Here is a 23,398-nt window from a genome sequence, read left to right as displayed (position 1 = left end):
CCTCCCACAGTCCAAAAACACATGTTGGTAGGTGGATTGGCGACTCAAAAGTGTCCGTAGGTGTGTGTGTGTCTGTTGCCCTGTGAAGGACTGGCGCCCCCTCCAGGGTGTATTCCCGCCTTGTGCCCAAAGATTCCAGGTATGGCTTAGGTATGTGTATGGCTCATTCTCATTTAAAGGAACAGGTTCTAAAACCGGTCCTTCAGAACAGTGCTGTTTAGACAGGGGAAGAATGGTGTTTAGAGAAAGGTGGAACATGTCCCCTTTCAAATACACAGTTGAACATTAGCACTACTGTTCTGTATATCTATGTATCTATATATCTGTATATGTATGTTAATTGTGGCAAATATGCCTTTTTCAGAGTAGGAAAATAGTAGGACCTTTAATTAAATCCCATTGTGGTGTTTTGTGAATCGATTCAGAAAGAACTGTGATGTGTCTAAGAGTGGATTATTTCTTTTTTTTACTGAACACTGGACAGCGTTTGGAGCTCAGCTCCGGCCAGTCATGATAAAAGCTCTCTGGCTAAAGAGATTTGAGGTTAGCGATGGCGCGTTTTTGGCTGAGTTTTGGGTGAGGCATGAATAGTGAAAGCCTCTTTGGCCGTGTGTTCTCAGGCGGAGGCGGCTGTGTGTGTGTGTGTGTGTGTGTTTGTCTGCCAGCCAGCAGTCTTTAGTATTCAGCACCTATCACAGCCACTTGGGAAGATACACACTGTATGTTTGCAGAGAGACGGCCTGACGATGCCCAGTCTAATGTGGGAAGTGGTGGATGATAGTGATGCAGTGTGGCAGCTGCTGGAGGCTGTGGGACGCTGCTGATTTCAGAGAGAGAGAGAAAGCGAGAGAGAGAGAGAGAGAGAGAGAATGAATGAGTTTATGAAATTGTGTTTGTTGATAAATGAAACTGCAGCCATTGAGATGGAGCAGCAGGGGTTGTTTTTAAACTACCAGCTTCAACAAGCTGCTCAGAATACACTTCTATTAGCTTGCCTTATCTTTTACCACTGTGTGTAGGAATGAATTTGAGGATTAAGGATGCATCAGTGCATCATGATGGATCTGAAGTTGCTAATTCAACTTTATTGATTTTGCAATGTGAGAGTCAGTTCTAATTGATTGTAGCAATATTGGCTAATTCTCTGGATAAAATAGAAGAAATCTTGTAACTCACTCGCGCACACACACTCATACTCATACTCATTTAACAAACACTCTACAGAGGGCACTCCTCACTGTTGTCATGCTTTTGTAGGGTTTTGGCTAATTACTTTCTTTGCTAGATAGCATAACTTATTTACATGAAAGGATTGCACTGTTCTGGTCCCATGCACTCATACAAATGTCTGCAGTTACACAGAATCATGTGTAGCTTATATTTTTCCAGCCAGATGAGCAAAAACACTTTGTGTTCCTTGGAGTATAACATTTATGCTAATAGAATCAGTTTCCTAATGTGCTTATGTATTTTAGTGAACTCCTTACAAAGTAATGATTCTGAAAAACATCGGTAAATGAAATATTCATGTAAATATGCCTAGTTTATTAGTCTAGCTTACGTTCTGTTGCCCAAAGACCAGAGAAGAATATTTATGTACCATTTAGGTCCTGATGGTATTGCTATCCAATTGGTGGGGGGGTATATCTTGCTAATGCCAATGTTTCCAATACTTTATTCAGTGTTAAACCATTAGGCCAGCTACCATTAGGTTCTGCTGGTGTTAGTCTTGAACAGGTACCAAACACCACAAAACTGGAACCTTCAATAAAGGACCAATAGCTAATGGGGGGGTTGGGGGTGACAGGGGGAGAAAATACAAAACCCCAGTTTTCAGGAGCCAAATGTTCCACTTGTGGTGAAATGCCCTAAGATTTACACCCCTGTGGTTTGTGTTAATGTGTGTGTTTATGTCTGTGTCCAGGAATTCCTCCGGCTAGTGGAACTGGTACTCTCCAGATCCTGCTGCGGGACATTAATGACAACGCCCCGCACGTGTTTCCTCATCAAACAGAAATGTGTGAGAAACCAGACCCCAATGCCATCAACATCACAGCTCTGGATGGAGACTTGAACCCCAACGCTGGACCCTTCGCCTTCGAACTGCCCCCGGTGCCCAGTGATGTGAGGAGGAACTGGACCCTCACACGCCTCAATGGTCAGAGAAAATACATGCACACACACACCAATACATTTAAACTACTTCCTAATTTTTACATTAATTTTCATTTTAACAGCTCCGCTGTTAAAGCAGTAGAGTTGCACTTTGTAGTTTTCCAATTACAGCTTGTAGTCTCATAGCTTGTTGCTCTGCATACTTTACTTTCTGCAATGGTCAAGACCCCCTAGAAAAACCAGGTATGATTTAGGCAGTGGATCATTCTCAGTGCTGCCGTGGCACTGACGTGGTGGTGGGGTGTTAGTGTGTGTTGTGCTGGTACGAATGGATCAGACACAGCGGTGCTGCTGGAGTTTTTAAACCTCTTAGTGTCACCGCTAGACTGAGAGTAAACAACAATGGACACAGGAGGCTGTTGGTTGGATATTTTTGGTGGGTGGACTATTCTCAATCCTAGTGGTAAGTCATTCAAAAACTTTAGCAGCACTGCTGTGTCTGATCCACTCGTACCATCACAACACAGGCGCAACACAACACAGCGCTTGTGTGGAGGTCCTGATTGTTGAAGGACAGGGTGAGGGATGATCAACAGTGAGATATGTGTTCAAATGTGTCAGTGGAGAGATAGATGGATAGATAGACAGACAGATATATAGACAGGAGAATATCTGATAGTGTAATTGATTAGTGTAAGTAGACAGAAAAACCAGTGCAGACATATGTCATGGTCTCAGCGCTTTGACGTTTCACCGGCGAGGAGCAGGAATGTGCAGGAATACATGTATAATAGGATCAGGGGCAGAAGGATTAGAGGAGAAGCTCTTTTATCCCTAAGCTGCATTATTGAGAGATATTCGGAGGATTAATAAGCTGCAAATCTAAATCCTGACTGCGCTCGAGCTTAGCACCGCTGTAGAAGAGCCTCAGGTGAAAATCTATCAGAGAGGGCGGGGGGAAATGTCACAGCTCGATAATATTAATGACCGCAAAAATTGCAGCCTGTGTTTGTAGGCAGTGTATAGAGAGGCTAGGTTTACATAAACAGCACAGTAGCATCTAAAATAAGGAAGGTTTGAACATCGCGTTGAGGATTTGATTGCATTCAGCCACACAAGCTTTAGTTCGGCATTATAGAAACCGCTAGAACTCATCCTACAGGCACTGAAACTCCATCCCTCCATATAGCACAGTTCCACTGGACTGCATCCCAAAGCCGGGGGGGCATTATGTCCCTTACGTCCCAAAATTTGACATTGGCCATGGTGATTTATGCTCACATTCAGCCTCCTCACGGGGTCTCACTTTGTTCACAGTGCTTAAAGTAGCTTAGTTCATTAATTATATAAGATGTCTGGACATGCGCTGTTTATATTATGAGGGGCCATGCCCCCTTGTGCCTGCTTGTGTATTGGATTGTGCTGCACAAACATTTGTAATGAAAGAAGAAAGGGTGTTTTTGTGCACTTTGAACGGCTTCCGAGCTCGTATATTTGTCCAGTCTGTTTTTGTCCAGGGCTGGAAGCGTCTGTCTCGGGGCCTTTCGCTCCACTCTGGCCATCTGTCCTCCGCAGACTGGGACCAGCTTCACAAACAGAACCGCGGCCTTCATAAGTCGCTTTTGGAAGACTGAGGCCTGCAGCTTTTCTTTCAGCCTCCAGCTCAAGCTAATTAACAGCATTTCTTAGGCCTTGAATATGGGAAAAGACAAATAGTGCCAGTTCCATGGTGGAACATATCCTGCTTAATGTATGTTTTAGATCATTCATTAAAAGACTTAGGTTTGCGTTATATTTTCAATATGAGTGTATATTTCAAAATAAGAGTGTAGTTTTGGGATTAACAGAACGAAGAGGACTTTTTTAAAGTGGTCTAGAGACGTGTAACCACAGGAAAGGTGTGACAACAGCTGTTAAATTGCTTTCATCAATTTTTATTTTATGTGCCAAAAACCCACTCTAAATATGAAATGGTAAAAGCACAAATATATACTGACTGTTCTAGTTACTGTTACAAAATCTTTATTCCAAGACGTATAGCAGGACACTAATTAATCCAAAACTTATAATAATTGTGACGTGATATCCCAGGTACAGCACAGGTTTTTGAGTGCAAATTTGAGTGGTAAATGGACAAAGTGTATTGAAACAAGGAGGAAATTTGAAGTTAGCAAAGCATTCCAGGTAGCTTCACCTGCAGCGACTTGAGAGAATGTGTACAGAATGTGCAATGGTGGGCTTCAAAGTAGACTACTTTGAAAAAGAATCTGGAATTGGTGTCGGTTTATATTGCATTGCGTACATTCAAATAGTAAAACTATGGGACATAGTAAAAATTAAGAAATCAGGATCTGAATTAATAGATACTTTGTCTGGATCTATAATATGAATACAAATACTCCATTAATATCTCTATTCCATTGGCTCATAGTCAAATTTCCAGTTTTCCATATAGCAATTACTGGTGTTAATGCTATATGAGATGACCAAAAAAATAAACCCCTTCAAATGTATGTAATCATTTCCTGATTAATATCTACACTGCAGTGTGGCAATTTTATTTTCATGACCGTCTATTGCAGGTGATAATGCTCAGCTGAGCCTAAGGATCAGTTTTCTGGAGAGAGGGATCTATGAGATTCCGATTGTGATCACGGACTCCGGGAACCTGCCTATGTCCAACATGTCGTACCTCCGTCTGAAGGTGTGTCAGTGTGACCAGAACGGAGACTGTACTGACCAGGAGCGCATTGTGGCGGCAGGACTGGGCACCGGAGCCATCATCGCCATCCTGCTCTGCATCATCATCCTGCTCAGTGAGTAGAGAAAAAGCACATAAAACGATTAAGAGGAGATAGGCCCGATTAGCCGGGAACAGGATGCCAAAACATGGCAGGGATTGTATGGTCGTCCACAGATGTGAGTGTGTGATGTCCTGTGATGGACTGGCACCATGTCCAGGGTGAGTTCCTTCCTTGTGCATAATGTCACACCATAGTCCACCATGATGATTACAAAGTATGGATGGAGGCATGGCTAGGTAGTTAGAAGGCGTTAAGTTGTATCAGTATAATTTAGTATGGATAAACTTAAGGTACCTTTAAGCCTCTACCACTGCTAGGCTAGACTCAGCACTGCAGAAACTGCACTATGTAACTATTGAAGGCAGATATGAATTCCCCCATACACATTTCAGTACTGTGCTGTAAAAATGAATTACACTAGGAAGTTGGGGTTAATATAATTGCACTTGAGCATTAACAAAGTTTCATGACTGTACTGTTTTTAAATGGAATACACTGTAACTTATGCTGCATTCCATTTGAACTCGGGTTCAGAGTAGGAATTTTCAAGTAGAACACCTCCACAAGTCATACTTCCTACTAAAGTCAGAAGAGCCTCACCAACCCCAAGTTCAGAATCCAAAATGGCTGCCCACATATCAAGTGCGTGAAAGCAGTGGTATCATACACACTTCTTTTATTTGTGTCACCTTAAATTAGTCATACACACAGTATTGCCAAGCTACTATACGTGGACATGTTTCCAGGGTGTTTGGATGCATAAAATATTGCATAATGTGCTGTTATTAACTGGCATCGCTAACAATGCTAACTGGGAACGAGCTAACAGTGAAAACCAATGCATAGGTGGGTTTTTTGTAACGGGAACACATTCTGCTTGGGTGTGATGTCATTTCCAGTTCTGACATCCAGTTTACAAGGTAAATGGAATGCAGCATTATTCACTCCCTCATGAATAGGAATTGCACCACTAGGGGTGCTGTTTCTTACACACTCACATTTAGGGACTTGCAGCACAAGGTTGTCAATGCCACTTTGTGTTCTTTTTCCAGCTATAATGCTATACTCAGCCTGCTGTGCGATGATGTCCATGTTATATTTTTTTTTTATTTTGCCCCCCACCCCCCCTTCCTCTTTCATTTCTTCACCCTGGACACGTTCCTGCATGACCTTCTTATACGTGTTGACAGAAGTCAAGCAAAAAAAAAAGTGATAATGAAATTGAAAAAGATAATCATCTCTGCTTCAACTTTCAATCCCCCCACCCCCTCTCTCTTTCTCTCTCTCTATCTCTCTCTCTCTCTCCCCACCAGTCCTGGTGCTGTTGTTTGTGATGTGGATGAAGAGAAGGGATAAGGAGCGTCAGGCCAAGCAGCTGCTGATCGACCCAGAGGACGATGTCCGGGACAACATCCTCAAATACGACGAGGAGGGAGGAGGAGAGGAGGACCAGGTACACACACAGAATTACGCACACACACCAACACACACACACATACACACAACACATCAACCGAGGAATCAGTTAATCATGCAGTCTGATCTGTTCATCCTTTTTCATATTGGGGACTTTTATTGAATGCATTTATTTTGGAGTGGAAAACTTTTGCTCTAAAAACTTTATTTATATTTTTGGAGTCACACACTGGCCTTCTGTAAGAAAAACACACATTGCATCCAACAATATAGAAAGCCTATACATATTTATACAGCCATATTTACTCACAGTACACTCTCTGCAAAACTGTCACTGTGGTGCTTTTCTCAGGGGAACATTTTCTGTACCTTTAGTTAAGGGACTATCATCGTATCATATTCTACATTAATTGATCGATTAAGATCTCCAGGACTTATGTTTTGTTGTTTTATTGGACACAGTTCTATAATGAAATCTTATTCACTTCTCCGTCTGGTGAAGAGAATGTAGAATGTAATGTAGCTTTAGGGAACACAACTGCACTATAACTGTGAATCCATGCCTTAATTTTACACCTACCCCTTGTTTTCGAGTGTCATCTTGCTCTTTGAAACTGCGTTAAAATCTCGGAAATTGCAAACATCCTAAAATATTAAAAAGTAGTGTCCTGTTTGTGTGGTTAATGGCGTAGACGTAGTTTCACTGAGCTTATTTTTAAAAGAGAAGTAAGATAATGTGTTTAACTCCAGGACTGTTTGTAATGGTGTTTACTCTAATAGCTGTGTTACCTGAAGCTTTCTTGTCCACTGAGTCGAATGATTTGGAACATCTGCACAAACTCACACACACACACACACACACACACACACACACACACACACACACACACCAGTGATTTGAGATGTATTGTAGATAAATGAGTGCTTTGCTAAAACACTAAAAGGTTTTCCACTGTTTGATCACTTGTGTTTATTGAGTGATCTTCTGTTTTCAGAGGTGTGTGTGTGTGTGTGTATGTGTAATGCCCAATTTGAGTAAGGAAAAATAAGTCTACAGGTAGATCTCTCCCTTATTTCTCTCTCTCTTGCTCTCTCTCTCTGTCTTTTATGTATTCCCTTACCTTCTCTCCTGCTTTAAACTCTCTCTCCCAGTTTCTTACTTTTTCTCCCGCATCTACTCTCCCTCACATACTCTCTCTCTCTGTCTCTCTCTCTATCTCTTTCTTTCTCTCTCTCTCTCTCTCTCTCTCTTTCTTTCTCTCTCTATCTCTCTCTCTATCTCTTCTCTATCTCTCTCACTTTCTCTCTCTCTCTATCTCTCTCTATGTCTCTATCTCTCTCTATCTCTTCTCTCTCTCTCTCTCTGTGTCTTTCTCTCTATCTCTTTCTTTCTCTCTCACTCTCTCTCTCTTTCTTTCTTTCTCTCTCTATCTCTCTCTCTCTCTCTCTCACTCTCACTTTCTCTCTCTCTATCTCTTCTCTATCTCTCTCACTTTCTCTCTCTCTCTCTATCTCTTCTCTCTCTCTCTCTCTCTCTGTGTCTTTCTCTCTATCTCTTTCTTTCTCTCTCACTCTCTCTCTCTTTCTTTCTTTCTCTCTCTCTCTCTCTCTCTCTCTCACTTTCTCTCTCTCTATCTCTTCTCTATCTCTCTCACTTTCTCTCTCTCTCTATCTCTCTCTATGTCTCTATTTCTCTCTCTATCTCTTCTCTCTCTCTCTCTCTTTATCTCTCTCTCTGTCTTTCTCTCTATCTCTCTTTCTCTCTCTCTCTCTCTCTCTCTCTCTCTCGGTGCAGTTAATCTAAAGCTGTGTGTATTGTGCTTGTGGAGGAAGGTGCTTCTCTGGGACTCTTTGCGGATGTGGACAGACACGCTCAGCTCTATAAACAAATCAGCTGTGTGAAGTAGATCAGATTTATCCTCCACTGCTGAGCTGATTCAGGAGCGGGAGTGAGGGGGAAGTGATTTGGAGCTGGACCCTGGGGCTCAGCTGTTTGCCGGACGCTCTGCTTAGATCCTAATCTACTGCTGGACAGCGTAGGGGCTGTTGAAACGAGCCGCTTTTTTTGTGTCGTCAGGTTTCGTATATTTTTTTGAGGGTAGAAATGTCCTTGTGTCTATCTTTTGCAGAGCACTGAAGATAAAAAGATGTAAAGCACCCATCTGCCAAAAACATTCAAATGACCTCCATGTTTCTATAGTCATTGTCCATTTTTTAGTTTCACTGACCACATAGCTGCCCTCCACAGTTCTACAGTGATAGATTGTAGTTCATCTGTTGCTCTGCATACTTTGATAGTCTCCTTCAACCTTGTTATTCTGTGGTCTGGAGCAACACCAAGCAGATGGATAGTTCTCAGCACAGCAGTGACACTGACGTGGTGGTGGTGTGTTAGTGTGTGTTATCCGCTGGTACAAGTGGATCAGACACAGCAGTGCTCCTGGAGTTTTTAAACACAGTGTCCATTCACGGTCCAGTTGGTTAGACACGGTCCACCTTGTGCACCGATGTAAAGTCAGAGACAGTAGCTCATCTGTTGCTGCACAGTTTGTGGTCATCCTCTAGTCCTTCATCAGTGGACACAGGACTCTGTTAGCTGGATATTTTGGGTCGGTTGATTAAAGGACTTAAAAACTCTAGCAGCACTGCTGTGTCTGATCCACTCATATCGACACAACAAACACATCACCACTACATCAGTGTCACTGCAGGCCTGAGAATAATTCAGAAGCCAAATCGTACCTGCCCTGAGGGGTTCCTTTTGGGGTCCTGACCATTGAAGAATGGAGTAAAAGTGAACTAACTAAGTTTGATGAGCACAAATAAACTACAGTCTGTAATTGTAGGACTACAAAGTGTGCTAATATAGTCAGTGGAGCTGAGAGAATGAATAATGAGGGTAGAAACATAGACGCGGCTTTAATGGCCGATCAGTGTGGATATCACTGTGGGATCTTAACCTTATATTGAAGAAAAAGCAGCACAATCCTTTAAAAGATGGTTGAGGCTTGTTGTGATTCACAAAAGCACAGGAGGCATGAGTGTTTTGCTTATATTTTGGTTCCTTGGAGCACTGACAAAGTGTTTAGCTCATTTAACCCTCTTGAACTTCAGTTACATGGAGAATTACTCTTATATAGTCTTATATAGTTATGGTTACTACTAGAGAAATATCATTTTAATTGACTGAGTGTGTGTGTGTGTCTTTCTGTTTTGTCAGCTGATTTGTGAGCAGAATCCTGCTGGTGATGTGTATATTTCTCCAAACTTCATTCAACTGAATTCATTTGACTTCCTCTCATTAAAACCCTGCTGAGTCACTGATATGACTCCGCTATCCCACAGTGCCCGGCGCTGGTCCACAATGGACCCTGGTGGCGCAGCGTACAAGCAGTGCAGATGTGAGGTTGCCACGGCGATGTTAATAGGATTAGTGCAGCTTTATGAAGAGCTTTGTGTCTGAAGCACGATTAGCCAAGAGTAGCATGGATCACCTTTTGGACTGTTAGCCTAACGCTAACTTTACACTTGTGTGTATGTGGGGTGTGTGACCATCTGTTTTTCTATTAGAGTGCAAGCTCTCTCTCTCTCTCTCTCTCTCTCTCTCTCTCTCTCTCTCTCTCTGTCTATATTGTAAGAAACTTAGCGTAGCTTCTAAATTAAAGATAGTCTGGACAATATGGCCCTAAAATTACATGACAATATTTGAGGGCATTTTGGAGACATGACAATACACTGAAAAATTAAAATTTTATTAATTTCAAGAAGATATGTTGCAAAAAAATAAATGGTAAATTTTTTATTTTAGATAAATGTAACTGTAAAGCGTGCCTATAAACAGTAAACATAAGCAATTATACAAAACACACTGACCCTGTGCTCAGTCTGAGAGCTGGGGTTGAGCTCTTCTCACTGAAATGTTGACTTTTTTCATACCCAAGTGCTTCAATTTGAGGTGGTGAAACAGATTAGTTGTGTTTCCCCCTTTTGCTGTTACAGGGTTCTTTCATATCGTACATATTACCTTTCTTTGTTGTACATTTAATACACTGTAACTAAATAAACCTCCACACTACTGAAGTCACCCCTCTTTTTGGAACAAACTTCTCCACCACAGAGGCACTCCCCTGTATTTGTAGCTGTTCCTATATGACTCACGTAATTAACGTGCCATACTGTGTATAACTGCATGATGTTTCATGATTTTAATCATTATTTTAAAAATGACTGATATTATCACAAACAATATTGCAGCTTATGTCTATTAAACCACATCTACTCTTGGCTCTGTTGACTGTTTGCCTTGTGCTCTCTGAATGGATGTAGTCCTAGAATATATTTGAGAGTATGTGCACAATCTGCCCAGCACTCCTGACTCTCGCATCCGTCTGTCTTCACTGTGTGTGTGTTCAGGATTATGATCTGAGTCAGCTGCAGCAGCCGGACACTCTGGAGCCGGACTCAATGAAGCCAGTAGGGATCCGGAGGCTGGACGAAAGACCACTGCACCCAGAGCCTCAGTACCCAATCAGATCAGCCGCACCTCACCCAGGAGACATCGGAGAATTCATTAACGAGGTAACACACTCTACAGCTACACACACCGCTCACCACTTGGGTTGTTTTTTTTGGGGGGTGATTTTGTTTTATTTTCTTTATTTAATTTAGCATTTTTATTATTTTCAAAAGAACCAGTGAACATACACCCTTCTTTAGAGTGGTCCAAGCTTTGGCACTATCATCAAGAATTTGCTGGTTCAACTCACACTAATGCCAAGAGAGCACTGCCTTGCTCTGGGTGGGCAGGTTCTGCCCACAACCCCCTGCAAAATACTATCCAGTGTGGGTTCCTGTTAGCGGATGTAACAGATCTGGAAAGGTGGAATTCTCCTCAATAACGGGAAAGATCTGGATGCATGTGGGGGAAGGGTGGTAATGCTGGGGCTGTCGATATTAAGGCCAGTTTATGTGTCTGCATCAAACTGTTGCGGTAAGGTCCCACGTTGAGTCGAATCCTACACCCTACACTACACTGTAGCCTGATGTGCACTTCCCCAGAAATGTAACTACGTGTCGCACCAATGCAGACCATGGCGAGTGTAATTAGTCCGCAGGTTCAAGTTGAACCGAGGAAGTCAAGACATATGAACTCCTATTCTCCACACTACAGAGACTGCAGACAGCAGCAAATTCATGGTGAGAGATTGCCTCAGACAATGGTTTGGATGTCACGGAACCAATAAAAATGCAGAATAAGGGATAAATAGAAACATCTCCAGAGAAAGGGAAAAAAAACACAAAACAAAGTTATGAGGAGTAGGAACACACGGGAAAAAGTACTGGCTTTGTATTTGTTTCTTTCCTGGCACTGCATGTAAACTACACTCTGTTCCTAAATAGTGCACTTCACATTTTGTACTATGTAGTGTAGAGAAAGATATCTGTGATTCAGCCCTAGTGTTTTGGTGGTGTATTTATTGAGTGATAAAGACACACCAATGTGCAAGTATATACACTCATAAGATCAGCCTTAAGGAAATCTGGTGTGGTCAATTGGGCGGCAAGGTGGCTCAGTGGTTAGCACTTTCGCCTCCCAGCGCTGGGATCTTGGGTTCAAGTCCCATCTGGGTGGAGTTTCCATGTTCTCCCTGTGTCTGCGTGGGTTTCCTCCGGGGGCTCCGGTTTCCTCCCACAGTCCAAAAACATGTAGGGTAGGTGAATTGGCTTCTCTAATGTCCTAGTGTGTAAGTGAGTGAATGTGTGTGTGCCCAGATATGGATTGGCTGAAATCCTAGTGCCCGATGCAGTCCTCCAGGTGGACGGTCGTTTCTGGTCAAGAGCAGTGTGGATTGTAAAACGTCCTTGGGTGTCTAGAAAGGCGCTATATAAGTGTAACAATAGAGTGTAACAATAGATAGATAGACTCTAACCCTGGAGACAGCAGGTAGATGATGTGAAGCTCTGAGATGAGCAGTAAACCCCACACTCTCTGCTGGGGCCAATCACACTCTCCTCTCCTGCTGGGGCTAACCATACAGTCCTCTGCATCTCACTGCTGTCTGCAGCCAGAGCAGGGTCCGGTGGTCCACAGGGCTCTCAGAGTGACATCCCTCCTCCAAGCGGCTCTGTCCTTCCCGCTGCATCAGGGCCGGGGAGGGAGCGGGAGACAGAGTTCTTCTAGACTAAAACAGTTGAAAAAGCACTGCCCACTGCCAATGTAATACAGTGGAACCTCTACCTATGAACTTGATCTGTTCCGTGACCTGGTTCGTAAGTGGAAAAGTTCGTTTCTCGAGTCAATTTTCCCCATTTAAAATAATGGAAAAGCAATTAATGTGTTCCAGTCCCCGCCCCGAAAGTCACCATTTTTACACTGATATATGTTTACAACACTCTCAAATTAGTAAAAAAAAAATACTTGTAGCGTTACTAAAAATAAAAGAGAAATACAGTGGTAACTGCAATAAAAAAGAAATAATAAAGTTTTAAGTGGTTACACATCGCTACCTTGAAGACGTGACGACTGGCTGGAGCAGTAACACAGGCACTGGCTGTATGACGGGAGGTGGGGGGGTGGAATAACGGAGAGTAGGTGGTGAATGTGGGAGATGAAGCGTAGATACGGCTTAACTTAGCACGAATTTCGATGTCTGCTATTTACACTAATGCTAAATTGCTAAAACTACAATTTGCTAATTGAGACTCGCCTATTGGGGTCAGTGGCCATTTCCAGCTGCCGGCTCGGCGGAGGCCCGGGTTCGTTTCTAGAGTCATGGTTCGTTGCTGGAGGCAAAAAATATTCAAATGCCCGGTTCGTATCTTGGAACGTTTGTTAGTAGAGGTTCCACTGTAGTAGGTAAAAACTTTACTGTTTCATTTGGGCAATAAAAAAATTGTATAAATTTTAAGTGAAATTTTTAATTTCTGTTGTAAATTTGAAAAGAAACTCTTGTTTTTAACAAATAAAAACACCACTAGGACCAATGTGGGTGTACACCTTCACACCTGGGTTTGTATATGTGCTTAACTCAAATAATACTAAGTAAAGAGTAAGTAAAACCCTTTAAATCTTCACCCATCTGGTTCCAATCACCACCAATGTCTATGTCTAGTGTGACCCCAGCGTAAAAGCTGAAATAAACAAAGGGAACAACAAATGCTTGAACTTCAGACTTCACTGTGTAGCAAGCATGAAACCCCCCTCCACACACACACACACACACACACACTTACACAGTGGTTCACCTAATGATAGAGAATAAAGAAAGAAGAGGGAGGCTGTGTTATTCTCACTAGCCTCAAGAAAGGGTTTAGAGGTTCATTCACACTGAGTCATTGGAGTGATCCCATCACTTTTTGGCAGAGAGTCAACATGTTTGTACCATCGTCTTCAGTCTTCCTCCCTCCCTCTGTCTCTCCGCTCTCGGTCTGAAAGCATCAAAGTTAATTCTCTCTTTCATGAGCAGGAGAAAGACTAGCGGTGGGGGAGTGGAGTTTGTTTATTCACTCCTCTCCATTTGAGCTGAGAGGAATGCACCCCCTCTCCCACACCTTCTTCCTCCTCGCTCACTTTTATGACTAGTGCGCGAGGCCTAGAGACAAGTTTACATTTCCTCTTTCTAAGCTCAGCTAATTTTAGTGCTCCTCTTCATCTTCTTGTTTTTACTACTGGGGATATGCAGAGTGGAGCCACTCTTCTCCTCCATCCAGAGAGTGGCGGAAGATATGACAATATGTTGCCATCATTGTGCTACGTAATGTCCCTCTGCGCCTTTTTCTGAGTTTTGTGGATACCTCATCCAACACTGCTTTGGAAATGATGGGTATAAATACATGGTTTGCCCCCCCTCCCCTTTTCTTCAGTGACAGCTCCTACATGTCTGTTAAAGCAACACTAGGTATGATTTGGTATTTTTGTTCCTGGGTTCCCATACAGTTGCTGAGCGTAATTTACTTTTACAGCACTGTCCTTAAATCAAGGGTGAGGGAGGAGCAAGGGGGTGGCCTCCTACCCTCTTTCAAAAGTTCTAGTTCAGATTCTTCAGTGCTGAGCCCTGAGCAGCGACGGTAGGGGCTCTGTTCTCCTAATTACAGGTCAGTAGATCATCACAATGATTTTGAAGCTGTGATTTTAAAGTAGAAATACTACCCAGTGTTGCTTTATGGTTGTAAATTAGATGTCGAAAGATTGTACGATCCCTATGAGTATTTGATTTCATTAGTAGTGAGGTCAGGCACTGCTGCTGGATGATTACTTCTGGATCACAACAACTACTCCATTTCATCCCAGTGCTACTGGATAAAGCCCAGCTCCTGAGACTGTAGTCCCACTGCCCCACTGCCGAATGTTTGGGTGCCTCATACCCTTCTGGCCATCTACTGGCAGTGAGCGTAGAGAGTTGAGGCTCATGTGCAGCTGCTCCAGACCATTCCATTTTGTTGTTATATGCATTTTATATAAGCTTTGAATACACCCCTGAACATATAAATTCAAAATGGGTGCTACCAAAGTTGGTTAGTTAAAAGTTGGGGGCAACAAAAAGTCCTCTGTGATCAAATCTGGACCATTTAAATGAGCTTCCAAAGTGATTAACCTTGGTTGCACTCATTTAACATCTTATATTCCAAGGGCTGCCTACATCCTAAAGCTGGTTATTCCATAACCACATGTAAATCAGCCTTCTCAAGAGTCCAGAGTGAGGTTGGAGTCCCAGACCTGCTGACAGCTCCTGGGCATTTAAGGGGTTAATAAAACAGAACCTAACGGCTGTAGCCCTGTCACCCGAGGATCTCATTTCAGTCTCTGCTGGGTTCACGTTCTCCTCTCTGCGTCCGAACAGCGGTGAGACGAGTGCACTTTGGTCTTTATTTAAGGAAGCCCTCTCCTGTAGGCCGCCGGAGAGGCCCCTGTAGGGACGGCTTGTTTAATTTTCTCGCTCTCCCTCGCCGCAGCTGGTGCAGACGGCCTTGGCGCGCTTAGACCAGAACTTATTTATCTTCTTCTCCAGCCGCTTTGAAGTGGAGAGCACTTTCTCGCCATGGAAAAGCCTCTCTCTCTCTTCTTAGCCGCTCTCAGGTCCGGGGAAACGTCCGTGGCTTTTGCGAATGTCGCGCTGGCCACTTTCTCATTATTCGCTCAGCATGGAGGCCCTGCTTCCAATTACAGCGTCCCCTCCTCCACCTGCCGGCCCCTTCACTGCCCATGGCCTGCCATGAAAGAACACGCCCAGCAGCCCGTCCAAGCCACGTCCAGACACGTAATTAGATCGGGACACCAAAGCACCTACGGCTCTACAGGGATCATCTATGAATATTTTTACAAGCAGGGAATTCTTTTGTTCGAATAGGGTTATCTTTATTTTAAGGCTGGGATGAGCACCAGGACCATGATTTTACGTCTTTACTCTTCTATGAAGTTATGAATTTGGACATATTCTTCAGTATTTACTGTGTCCACATCTGGCTTTAATACAGTTTCCATTCTTCAGATTCAAGAGAATAATTCCACAGGACTGTTTTTCCCACACTTTTTCTTCCCACGATTAGACATGAAATGGTTACATGTTGAGCCATGGAAAAAATTTCTTATGGTTAGTATTAACATTTAAATATAAATTACTTTGATTAATGTGGTTTGAAAAATCAGGAAAGTTAGGAACACTCTCCAGTTGCTGCAGCTCCACACGGTGTGATTAAAACCAGGGAATGTAAAATCAGGAAAGGGTGGTGAGATTGGGCACCACGGCAGAGCTCATGAAAACGTTGGATTAAGCTAATGGTATAACTGATGCTCTTTTAAACACTTGCATGGTAGTGGAAATGTGCCATTTTAGTTATTTAATTCAAATTTTAAGATCGTCCCATGCAAAATCGAACCCCTTCAAGCCAGAATTAGAAATTGCTGCCCATTCTGCCTTAAATGCAGCAGTGCTCCATTCCACTTTAAATGGTGCGATATTTACAGGGGTTGGACAATGAAACTGAAACACCTGTCATTGTAGTGTGGGAGGTTTCATGGCTAAATTGGAGCAGCCTGGTGGCCAATCTTCATTAACTGCACATTGCACCAGTAAGACCATGTGCATCCAATGGTTCAAACATTGTGTCCTGAAGGCGGTGCCGTGTATCAGGACGACAACGCACCAATACACACAGCAAGACTGGTGAAAGATTGGTTTGATGAACATGAAAGTGAAGTTGAACATCTCCCATGGCCTGCACAGTCACCAGATCTAAATATTATTGAGCCACTTTGGGGTGTTTTGGAGGAGCGAGTCAGGAAACATTTTCCTCCACCAGCATCACGTAGAGACCTGGCCTCTATCCTGCAAGAAGAATGGCTTAAAATCCCTCTGACCACTGTGCAGGACTTGTATATGTCATTCCCAAGATGAATTGATGCTGTATTGGCCGCAAAAGGAGGCCCTACACCATACTAATAAATTACTGTGGTCTAAAACCAGGTGTTTCAGTTTCATTGTCCAACCCCTGTATATTCGAGTGCTATTTAAATTTAATTGTTTAAAAAATTGTTTTTAAATTGTGGAGAAGTTATTTCTATCGTAAACAGAGCTCTGTAAAATGTTACTATCAACACGCGTTAACGTCCATTTTAAATGGTTTAACATTTCATTCAAGCACATATTCCTTTGTGCTGTAGAAGATATTTGAAACAAATAAAGGGAGCTCTGTTTTGTTTATGCAGCAAATATTTCCACAAAGAAGGCCAACCTGAGGTAAATAATTGTTTATAATTATCAAATACTTGTGAAACAAAACCTAATATGAATGATTACCTTCATATTTTCATATGACTTTTTACAGCTTTACATAATGCAAACAGAAAAACACCAAAATGAACTCAAATAATGTTTATTATTCATTTAGGTCTATTTTTGTTTAAACTTTTTTAAAATAACTATACATAGTGCTGTTAATTTTTTGTTATTCAATGTAAAACGTTTCAGAACATTTAATAATACAACACTAATACTGGTAACCACGATGATTCAATGAAAACAAGCACTCTCAGTATTCATAATATTTGTGTTATGACTATGATTTGTGGTTAATTCACCCTTAGTGAGCTCCTGTCCACTGGTGGCGCTGTTTGGCTCAATCCACACAAAGAAGCATGACAAAAGCTGTGATAAATGGACAAAGTCTTGACGGGGCATTGTTTATTCTTTGTTTACAGTGGGCTCAGATCATACTGATGTATGATAGAGGTATGTAAATGTTGCAGAGATCTGAGTCATCCTACCGAGCTTGTGAACAGCAGATAAAAGTAGCCAAAGCACCCAGGGTCCGGCACACAGCCCCAGAAACACACACAAACGGAGCATATTCCTTATTTATATATTTATTTATTATGATATAAATGACCACATCCAGCTTCACTGCACGATAACACTTTATTTTTAATCGGTGCTCTTTCCGGATCTTCTTAAACTTGATGAGGAACCGACTCTTCTTTGGATCCAGCTGGAAACTAAGTATTCTTGTTCACAAACCAATATATGTTGTTGGAAAAAGCGCTAACAGGAAAGCAAATTCCCTTCGCCTGTGGTTGTTCATTTAAAAGCTGTGTGTTTGAGTAAGAAACCAACTGTAACTTGTACATGGTTGAAGTTTAACTCATAAATTAAACCGTAAGTTTTTGTTTCCTTTTTGAAAAACACAGAAACTCACTTTCAGTATGTGTTTACTTTCATAAAGTATCAACTTAACAGTAAAAATATGTCAACGTTAACTATGGAAAAGGAACAAAGCAAAATCCTTAGCCTTTTTCATGCTTTTCAACATTTGGAGGTTCATCTACCATCCAAACAGCTACAGAGGCTTGAGTCAGTAAGAACAGAGACACTTAATTTGTTTCCCATTTACCAAGCCAGGGCTGCATACAAACGCAGGACCTTTTTTTCCAGTGCAATAACAAACTGAGGATCTAACAAATGGTGGAGAAATATTTCCTGAATTTCTGAATTTTATGAATAGTGTATTGGATTAAAATCATGATCATTGTTTTTAGGCGATGTTCACTGTCTGGGGACGCTGTTGGGTTATTATTCGGTGTCAAGTTATCACTTGTTTTATTAATTTTTGGGTCTGTTTTCCCCACTTAATTTTCTTAAATATTTTAATATAAATGCATGCTTTAAATCTTATCTCCCCAGAAATATCACATGGCTGGTCTCTAACTTTTGCACAGAGCTGCTTAGTTTTAATTTGAAGGTCAGCAGGAGTGTGATAAACCCCTATACTTCTGTACTTTTTAATTAAATTTCAACAGTGCCGTTTGCTCCACAGCCAATAATACAAGTTATTAAAAGAAAATAATAGCGTTTTACTTCCCCATTCTTGGCATTACACTGTCATGGTGTGAAGGTTATTTTTGAGCAATAGAAAAATAATAAGAATAGGTTTTATTTATGTATCCCCTCTGTTACACTCAAGGTCGCCTTACACACTCCAGAACAAAAGAAGCAGTTAATCACCCTTAAAGCAACACACCTCTTGTAACCTCCTCTCAGCTCTAATAAAACACACTGCAATATAGACTAATGTAGTTTACCCTTGAATTCAGATAGAGTGAGCAATGTGTTTGTGATTGAGACACACAGTGCCTTATGTAGAGAATCTCAGTTTTAAGTTCAGTTCTTCACAGGACAGCATCTGAGCTGAGTGCCAAAACTGCCCCATGCTGTTTTCTTTGTCCCACTCAAAACCACGTCCAGTGCAGGTCAGAAATCGGTTCATCATTTGAGTTAAGCTACATGCTGAGAAACAGTAATGTCACACAGAGTGTCATTTCTTGACTTACTGCTTCCATCCACCCCTAGCAGAAAAATCCAGGGCACTAGGCTAATCCTGCTCTGGCACAGGGCTGCAAGGCTAGCAATAGAAAGAGGTCACTAACACTGTCTGCAGGACACTGTGCTAACATTGCAGTGTCAAGGGGGTTTTTGTGTCCACAAGGCCCTGTGTTACCCTTTTTATTTAATTAAAATCATGTCTTTTGGAAGTCATTTGGAAGGGAGGGCACCAGCTAGAATTCTAGTAAAGTGCGGCATTTCAGGGACTTTAGGGACATTAGACTTGCAAGAATACAGGACACAGAAAGGCAACTTCTTGCATTGAATGTAAGGCCTTGAAACTGTATAGGTTAGGAAACAAAGAACCTTGGAACTATAGGACCATAGGGACTCAAGGTACTAGATATATATATTGGACACTAGGAATATTAGGCCCTTGGAACATATGACCTTAGAAACATGGACCACAGTTACAGTATGGCCTTTGGAACAGAGGAACATAGAGATTTGGGAATATATGGAATGGAGCACTCTGGGAAGAGTCATTAGACCCTGGGAACATATTACCATGGGAATATAGTGCCATAGAATCTTTGAACCCTGGGAATATTTGGTCTTAAAAATGTAGGGCCCTGGGACTGCAGGGCCTTGGAAACATTTGATCACGAGACATAAGGTCTTGGAAATACAAAGGCTTGGAATCGTTGTATACATATGGCCTTAGATCCTGGCATTTTTCAGTTTAGGAAAAGCTGACCAAAGGACTGGTGCAGCAATGAACTGAATGTTTATGCAGTTATTTGTCGTGCCAGCCCTGCACATATTTTTTAGAGGAAGCTGACGAGGAGACTATAATAGGCAGCAATTAGCCCACGTCTGGGATTTTTTTCTCTCTCTTTCCTTCTAAAGAGCAGTGATGTAGGTGAAGCTCTGATGCGAGAGAGTGTCCATTTATGCTTTTTCTATGCGCTTCACAAAAGCCAATTTTGAAAAGAAACAACGTACCGGCTAAAGCAGGCTAACTCCAGGCACTTTTTGTCTGCTTATTTATGTCAGTGATTTTTAAAGAAAAGATGACTTGCATCAGGTTATACACTTCTCAAATGCATCTGTTTAAAATTCAAATTGTGCAAGTAATGGCCATAAATTCAAATGAACTCTGAGGTGAACGGACTCACACAGTGAGTGTGAGAATCTTCCTTCGAGAGCCTCCATCTCTGACTCTCACCAAAGCTTGGGATTATCCCCTGCTCAAGAAAGCACACACTGGCCTCCTGCTGACCTGTCCACTCCCGACATTGTGTATTACACTCACCACACACACATCCACACACAAATACAGAGCTGATAGTCCACTGCGTGTGTGAAAGCCATGATTCCTACTCTGTCTAAAGAGCCCTGTTCAGAACGACAAAATAAGAATGAGCCTTTGCTGCAAATTTGAGGAACAAGCAGCAGAAACACTGTTTTTTGTCAGTTTCATTTGGTTCTCCTATTCCATTTCTTCACATTTAATCAGTAATCTTTCTCATCACGTATTGTGTTTTGCTCTGTTTATCCTCATCTTTGGGTCTCACGTACAGTTGGCTCCATTGCTGTGGAGTGTCTTGCCCAATGCAGCAGATTTATACATTGACCCTTCAATTAACAACTTGTAAACTCTAGTAACAAGCAGCTGACTGTGCTTTCTTTCTTGTCTCTCAGGGTCTGAAGGCGGCGGATAACGACCCCACGGCCCCTCCGTACGACTCTCTGCTGGTCTTCGATTACGAGGGCAGCGGCTCCACGGCCGGCTCGCTCAGCTCCATCAACTCGTCCAGCAGCGGCGGCGACCAGGACTACGATTACCTCAACGACTGGGGACCCCGCTTCCGCAAGCTCGCCGACATGTACGGGGGCACGGACGAGTGAGGCGAGCAGCGGCGGTCAGCTAAGGGAAAGAAGACAGACCCACCTGGCTTTTTTTTTTCCCCCCGCCCTCTGTGTTTAAACGGATGAGGAACAGCTTCTGGCAACTGATTTTCCCCCTGAAAACAGACTGAATGATAAAGGAGTACTCAGCAAACAAACAAGTGTATTATAATAAAGAAAAAAAAAACAAACAAAAAAAAAACCCTAGGCTTAATGTTGTAGTGTAGGCATATATCTATGCTTTGTGGAAGGCTTTGGGCACTGGCAGCAGTCATGTGTTTTGGAAGGAGGCGGTGAAATAAGGGGAGATTGGTGGACTGTCTGTTTTTGGATTGTACGGTAGGCTTACGATTAAAGCGCTCAGTTACACTTGAATTTTACAGTACAGAAGCACTGGGATTTAACGTGCCTTTTTGTACATTTTTTGGATCTGAATGATTAGTTTTCTGTTCAAGGCTTTAACGGTACTGACATTTGGAGTGATTTCGAGACCTGCGGAAGTTGTGTTAATCTCCGATATGCTTCACCACGCTTCCTTTCTTTCCTGGTTACCAACTGCTGTTTGTTGATAACAATTATTTAATTGAATTGTGCGGAAGATTAAATCGAAGGCTCCTATCTTAAGTAGGACACAACTGACGGTGTCACTGTACAGTACATTAGAATTGTAGACTTTTTTTTTCCACGAATACAGAAAATAAAACCACTTATGCAGCTGTTTCCAGACAAAGGGAGGTCATAAATGACTTTTTATAGCAGAAAATGAAGTTTTAGTTTTTTTCTGAAGTGGTGTAACATTTTCCAGAAAAAGAAACAAACAAAAAACATGAATCAAGGCAGATGGCAAGTTTCTTTTTACGTTATCATTCATGTACACTTCATTTGCCTTATTAGTCACCATCTGATGCCCTCGGTTTTTACTCTACTGTAAAAAAAAATGTGTACATAATGTTTTTTCTTCTATTTCTTATATCTTTTTTTTTCTTTTTTGATGTAGTCAACAAAAAAGTTGCAAATGGTTAGAGATCTTGTAAATGTATCATTTGGGCTACTTTTATTTTCTTTTTTTTTTTGCATGTTTTTATCTTTTCACAATTGCAAAGGAAAATAATTACAAACACTCTTTCCAACATTTATTTACATGGAATAGATAACACAAAAATCAGCGGATGTAAAACTTGGAGAGGGTACAAGATTTTTTTTTTTTTTTTTATAAAAAAAATTAAAATAATAAAAAAAAGAAATTAAGAACTTAAAAAAAAGAGAAAAAAAAACCAAGACCAGAGACATTGTCAGCACAAAATGTTTAAGAAAATTTGTACCAAAAAGGGTGGGAGGGGTGGGCTTTTGGGGTGGGTGCTGTTCCTCCATCTTTGACCATTGTAGGCACTAATGAACCGTCAGCTTTAAAGCTGGTAAAGGGTTTCAGAACGACGCTTTTGTGGATAATCTTATGTACTGGAATTCAAATGATTCATCTCTGACCCCAACCATCTGAATAAACACAGTCATTTTGGAGCTCAAGCCTGTTTCTTTTGTTCCCTTCTTCTCGTATCTTTCTCCCACATCAATGCTCCACCATCTTCATGTTTCTACTGCATTTCTTAATTTGTCATGTGTTTGCAACAGAACCCCCTCACCGACGAAGGAGGCTCTACAATCCCATGTCGTCTTTTAGCATGAACGTGAGAACAGAGCAGTATAATTTATAGACACAGAAGATCCTCCTTCAAAAGAAGCTTGTGTCTTTCTTTACTAGGCATTCTCAGAAACACTGGGGTGAAAAATAACAAGATCTCAATTTTCTCAGCGTCCTGGGAAAGCTGTTGCCTTTCTATTTTTATCCATTGTAGGGGGGCACTCGAGTTAAATTTACCCAGAGAACTTGGGCCATCTTCTTTCTTTCCTCATTTTACTTGGTGACTCAAACCCAGAAGCTCTCAGGGTCATGGAAACTCCTCTTCTTCCAAAATCTCTTGGTCACAGTGTGTTCCACTCAAGGCCTCTGACTCAGGGGAGTATTCACCGGCATTTCTGAGATCTGAGCTAGAAAAAGAGAATAATAGAAAAAAGTGCTGTGAAAAAGGGAACTAACTGCTGTCTCCCTGAGTAAAGGCTGTCTGTTATTTTCACAGCATGAAAGGAACAAGCTTTATTGAACATATTAACCTCTTTGACAGGAGCAGACCTCTATAACTTAAGAAAAACTCTGCTTGAATTGAAGAGAATGTCATTTTTAGGAATTACATGCCTTTGGCTTCCCTACATCTGAGAGTTTAAGTTAAACAATGATGTTTTTGCCGTAAATCTCTTGTATACAACACATCATCACTTTTT

At 41.8% G+C, this 23,398-nt stretch overlaps 1 protein-coding gene across 1 annotated transcript in view; it reads left to right on the top strand.

The window, feature by feature from the left end:
• LOC136707144 (cadherin-2-like) overlaps positions 1–22,371 on the top strand; it is a 133,841-nt gene extending 111,470 nt beyond the window's left edge. Inside the window, exons 12-16 of the mRNA XM_066681061.1 lie at positions 1,925–2,158; positions 4,698–4,931; positions 6,233–6,372; positions 10,749–10,913; positions 20,855–22,371. Of these exons, the coding sequence (XP_066537158.1) occupies positions 1,925–2,158; positions 4,698–4,931; positions 6,233–6,372; positions 10,749–10,913; positions 20,855–21,061 (980 nt within the window). The 3' untranslated portion in view covers positions 21,062–22,371. The remainder of the gene's footprint in view (positions 1–1,924; positions 2,159–4,697; positions 4,932–6,232; positions 6,373–10,748; positions 10,914–20,854) is intronic.
• Positions 22,372–23,398: the final 1,027 nt, after the last annotated feature.

This window comes from Hoplias malabaricus, chromosome 9 (assembly GCF_029633855.1).
Source record: "Hoplias malabaricus isolate fHopMal1 chromosome 9, fHopMal1.hap1, whole genome shotgun sequence".
NCBI classification, from domain to species: domain Eukaryota; kingdom Metazoa; phylum Chordata; class Actinopteri; order Characiformes; family Erythrinidae; genus Hoplias; species Hoplias malabaricus.
This window is presented reverse-complemented; position numbering and strand designations above follow the sequence as displayed.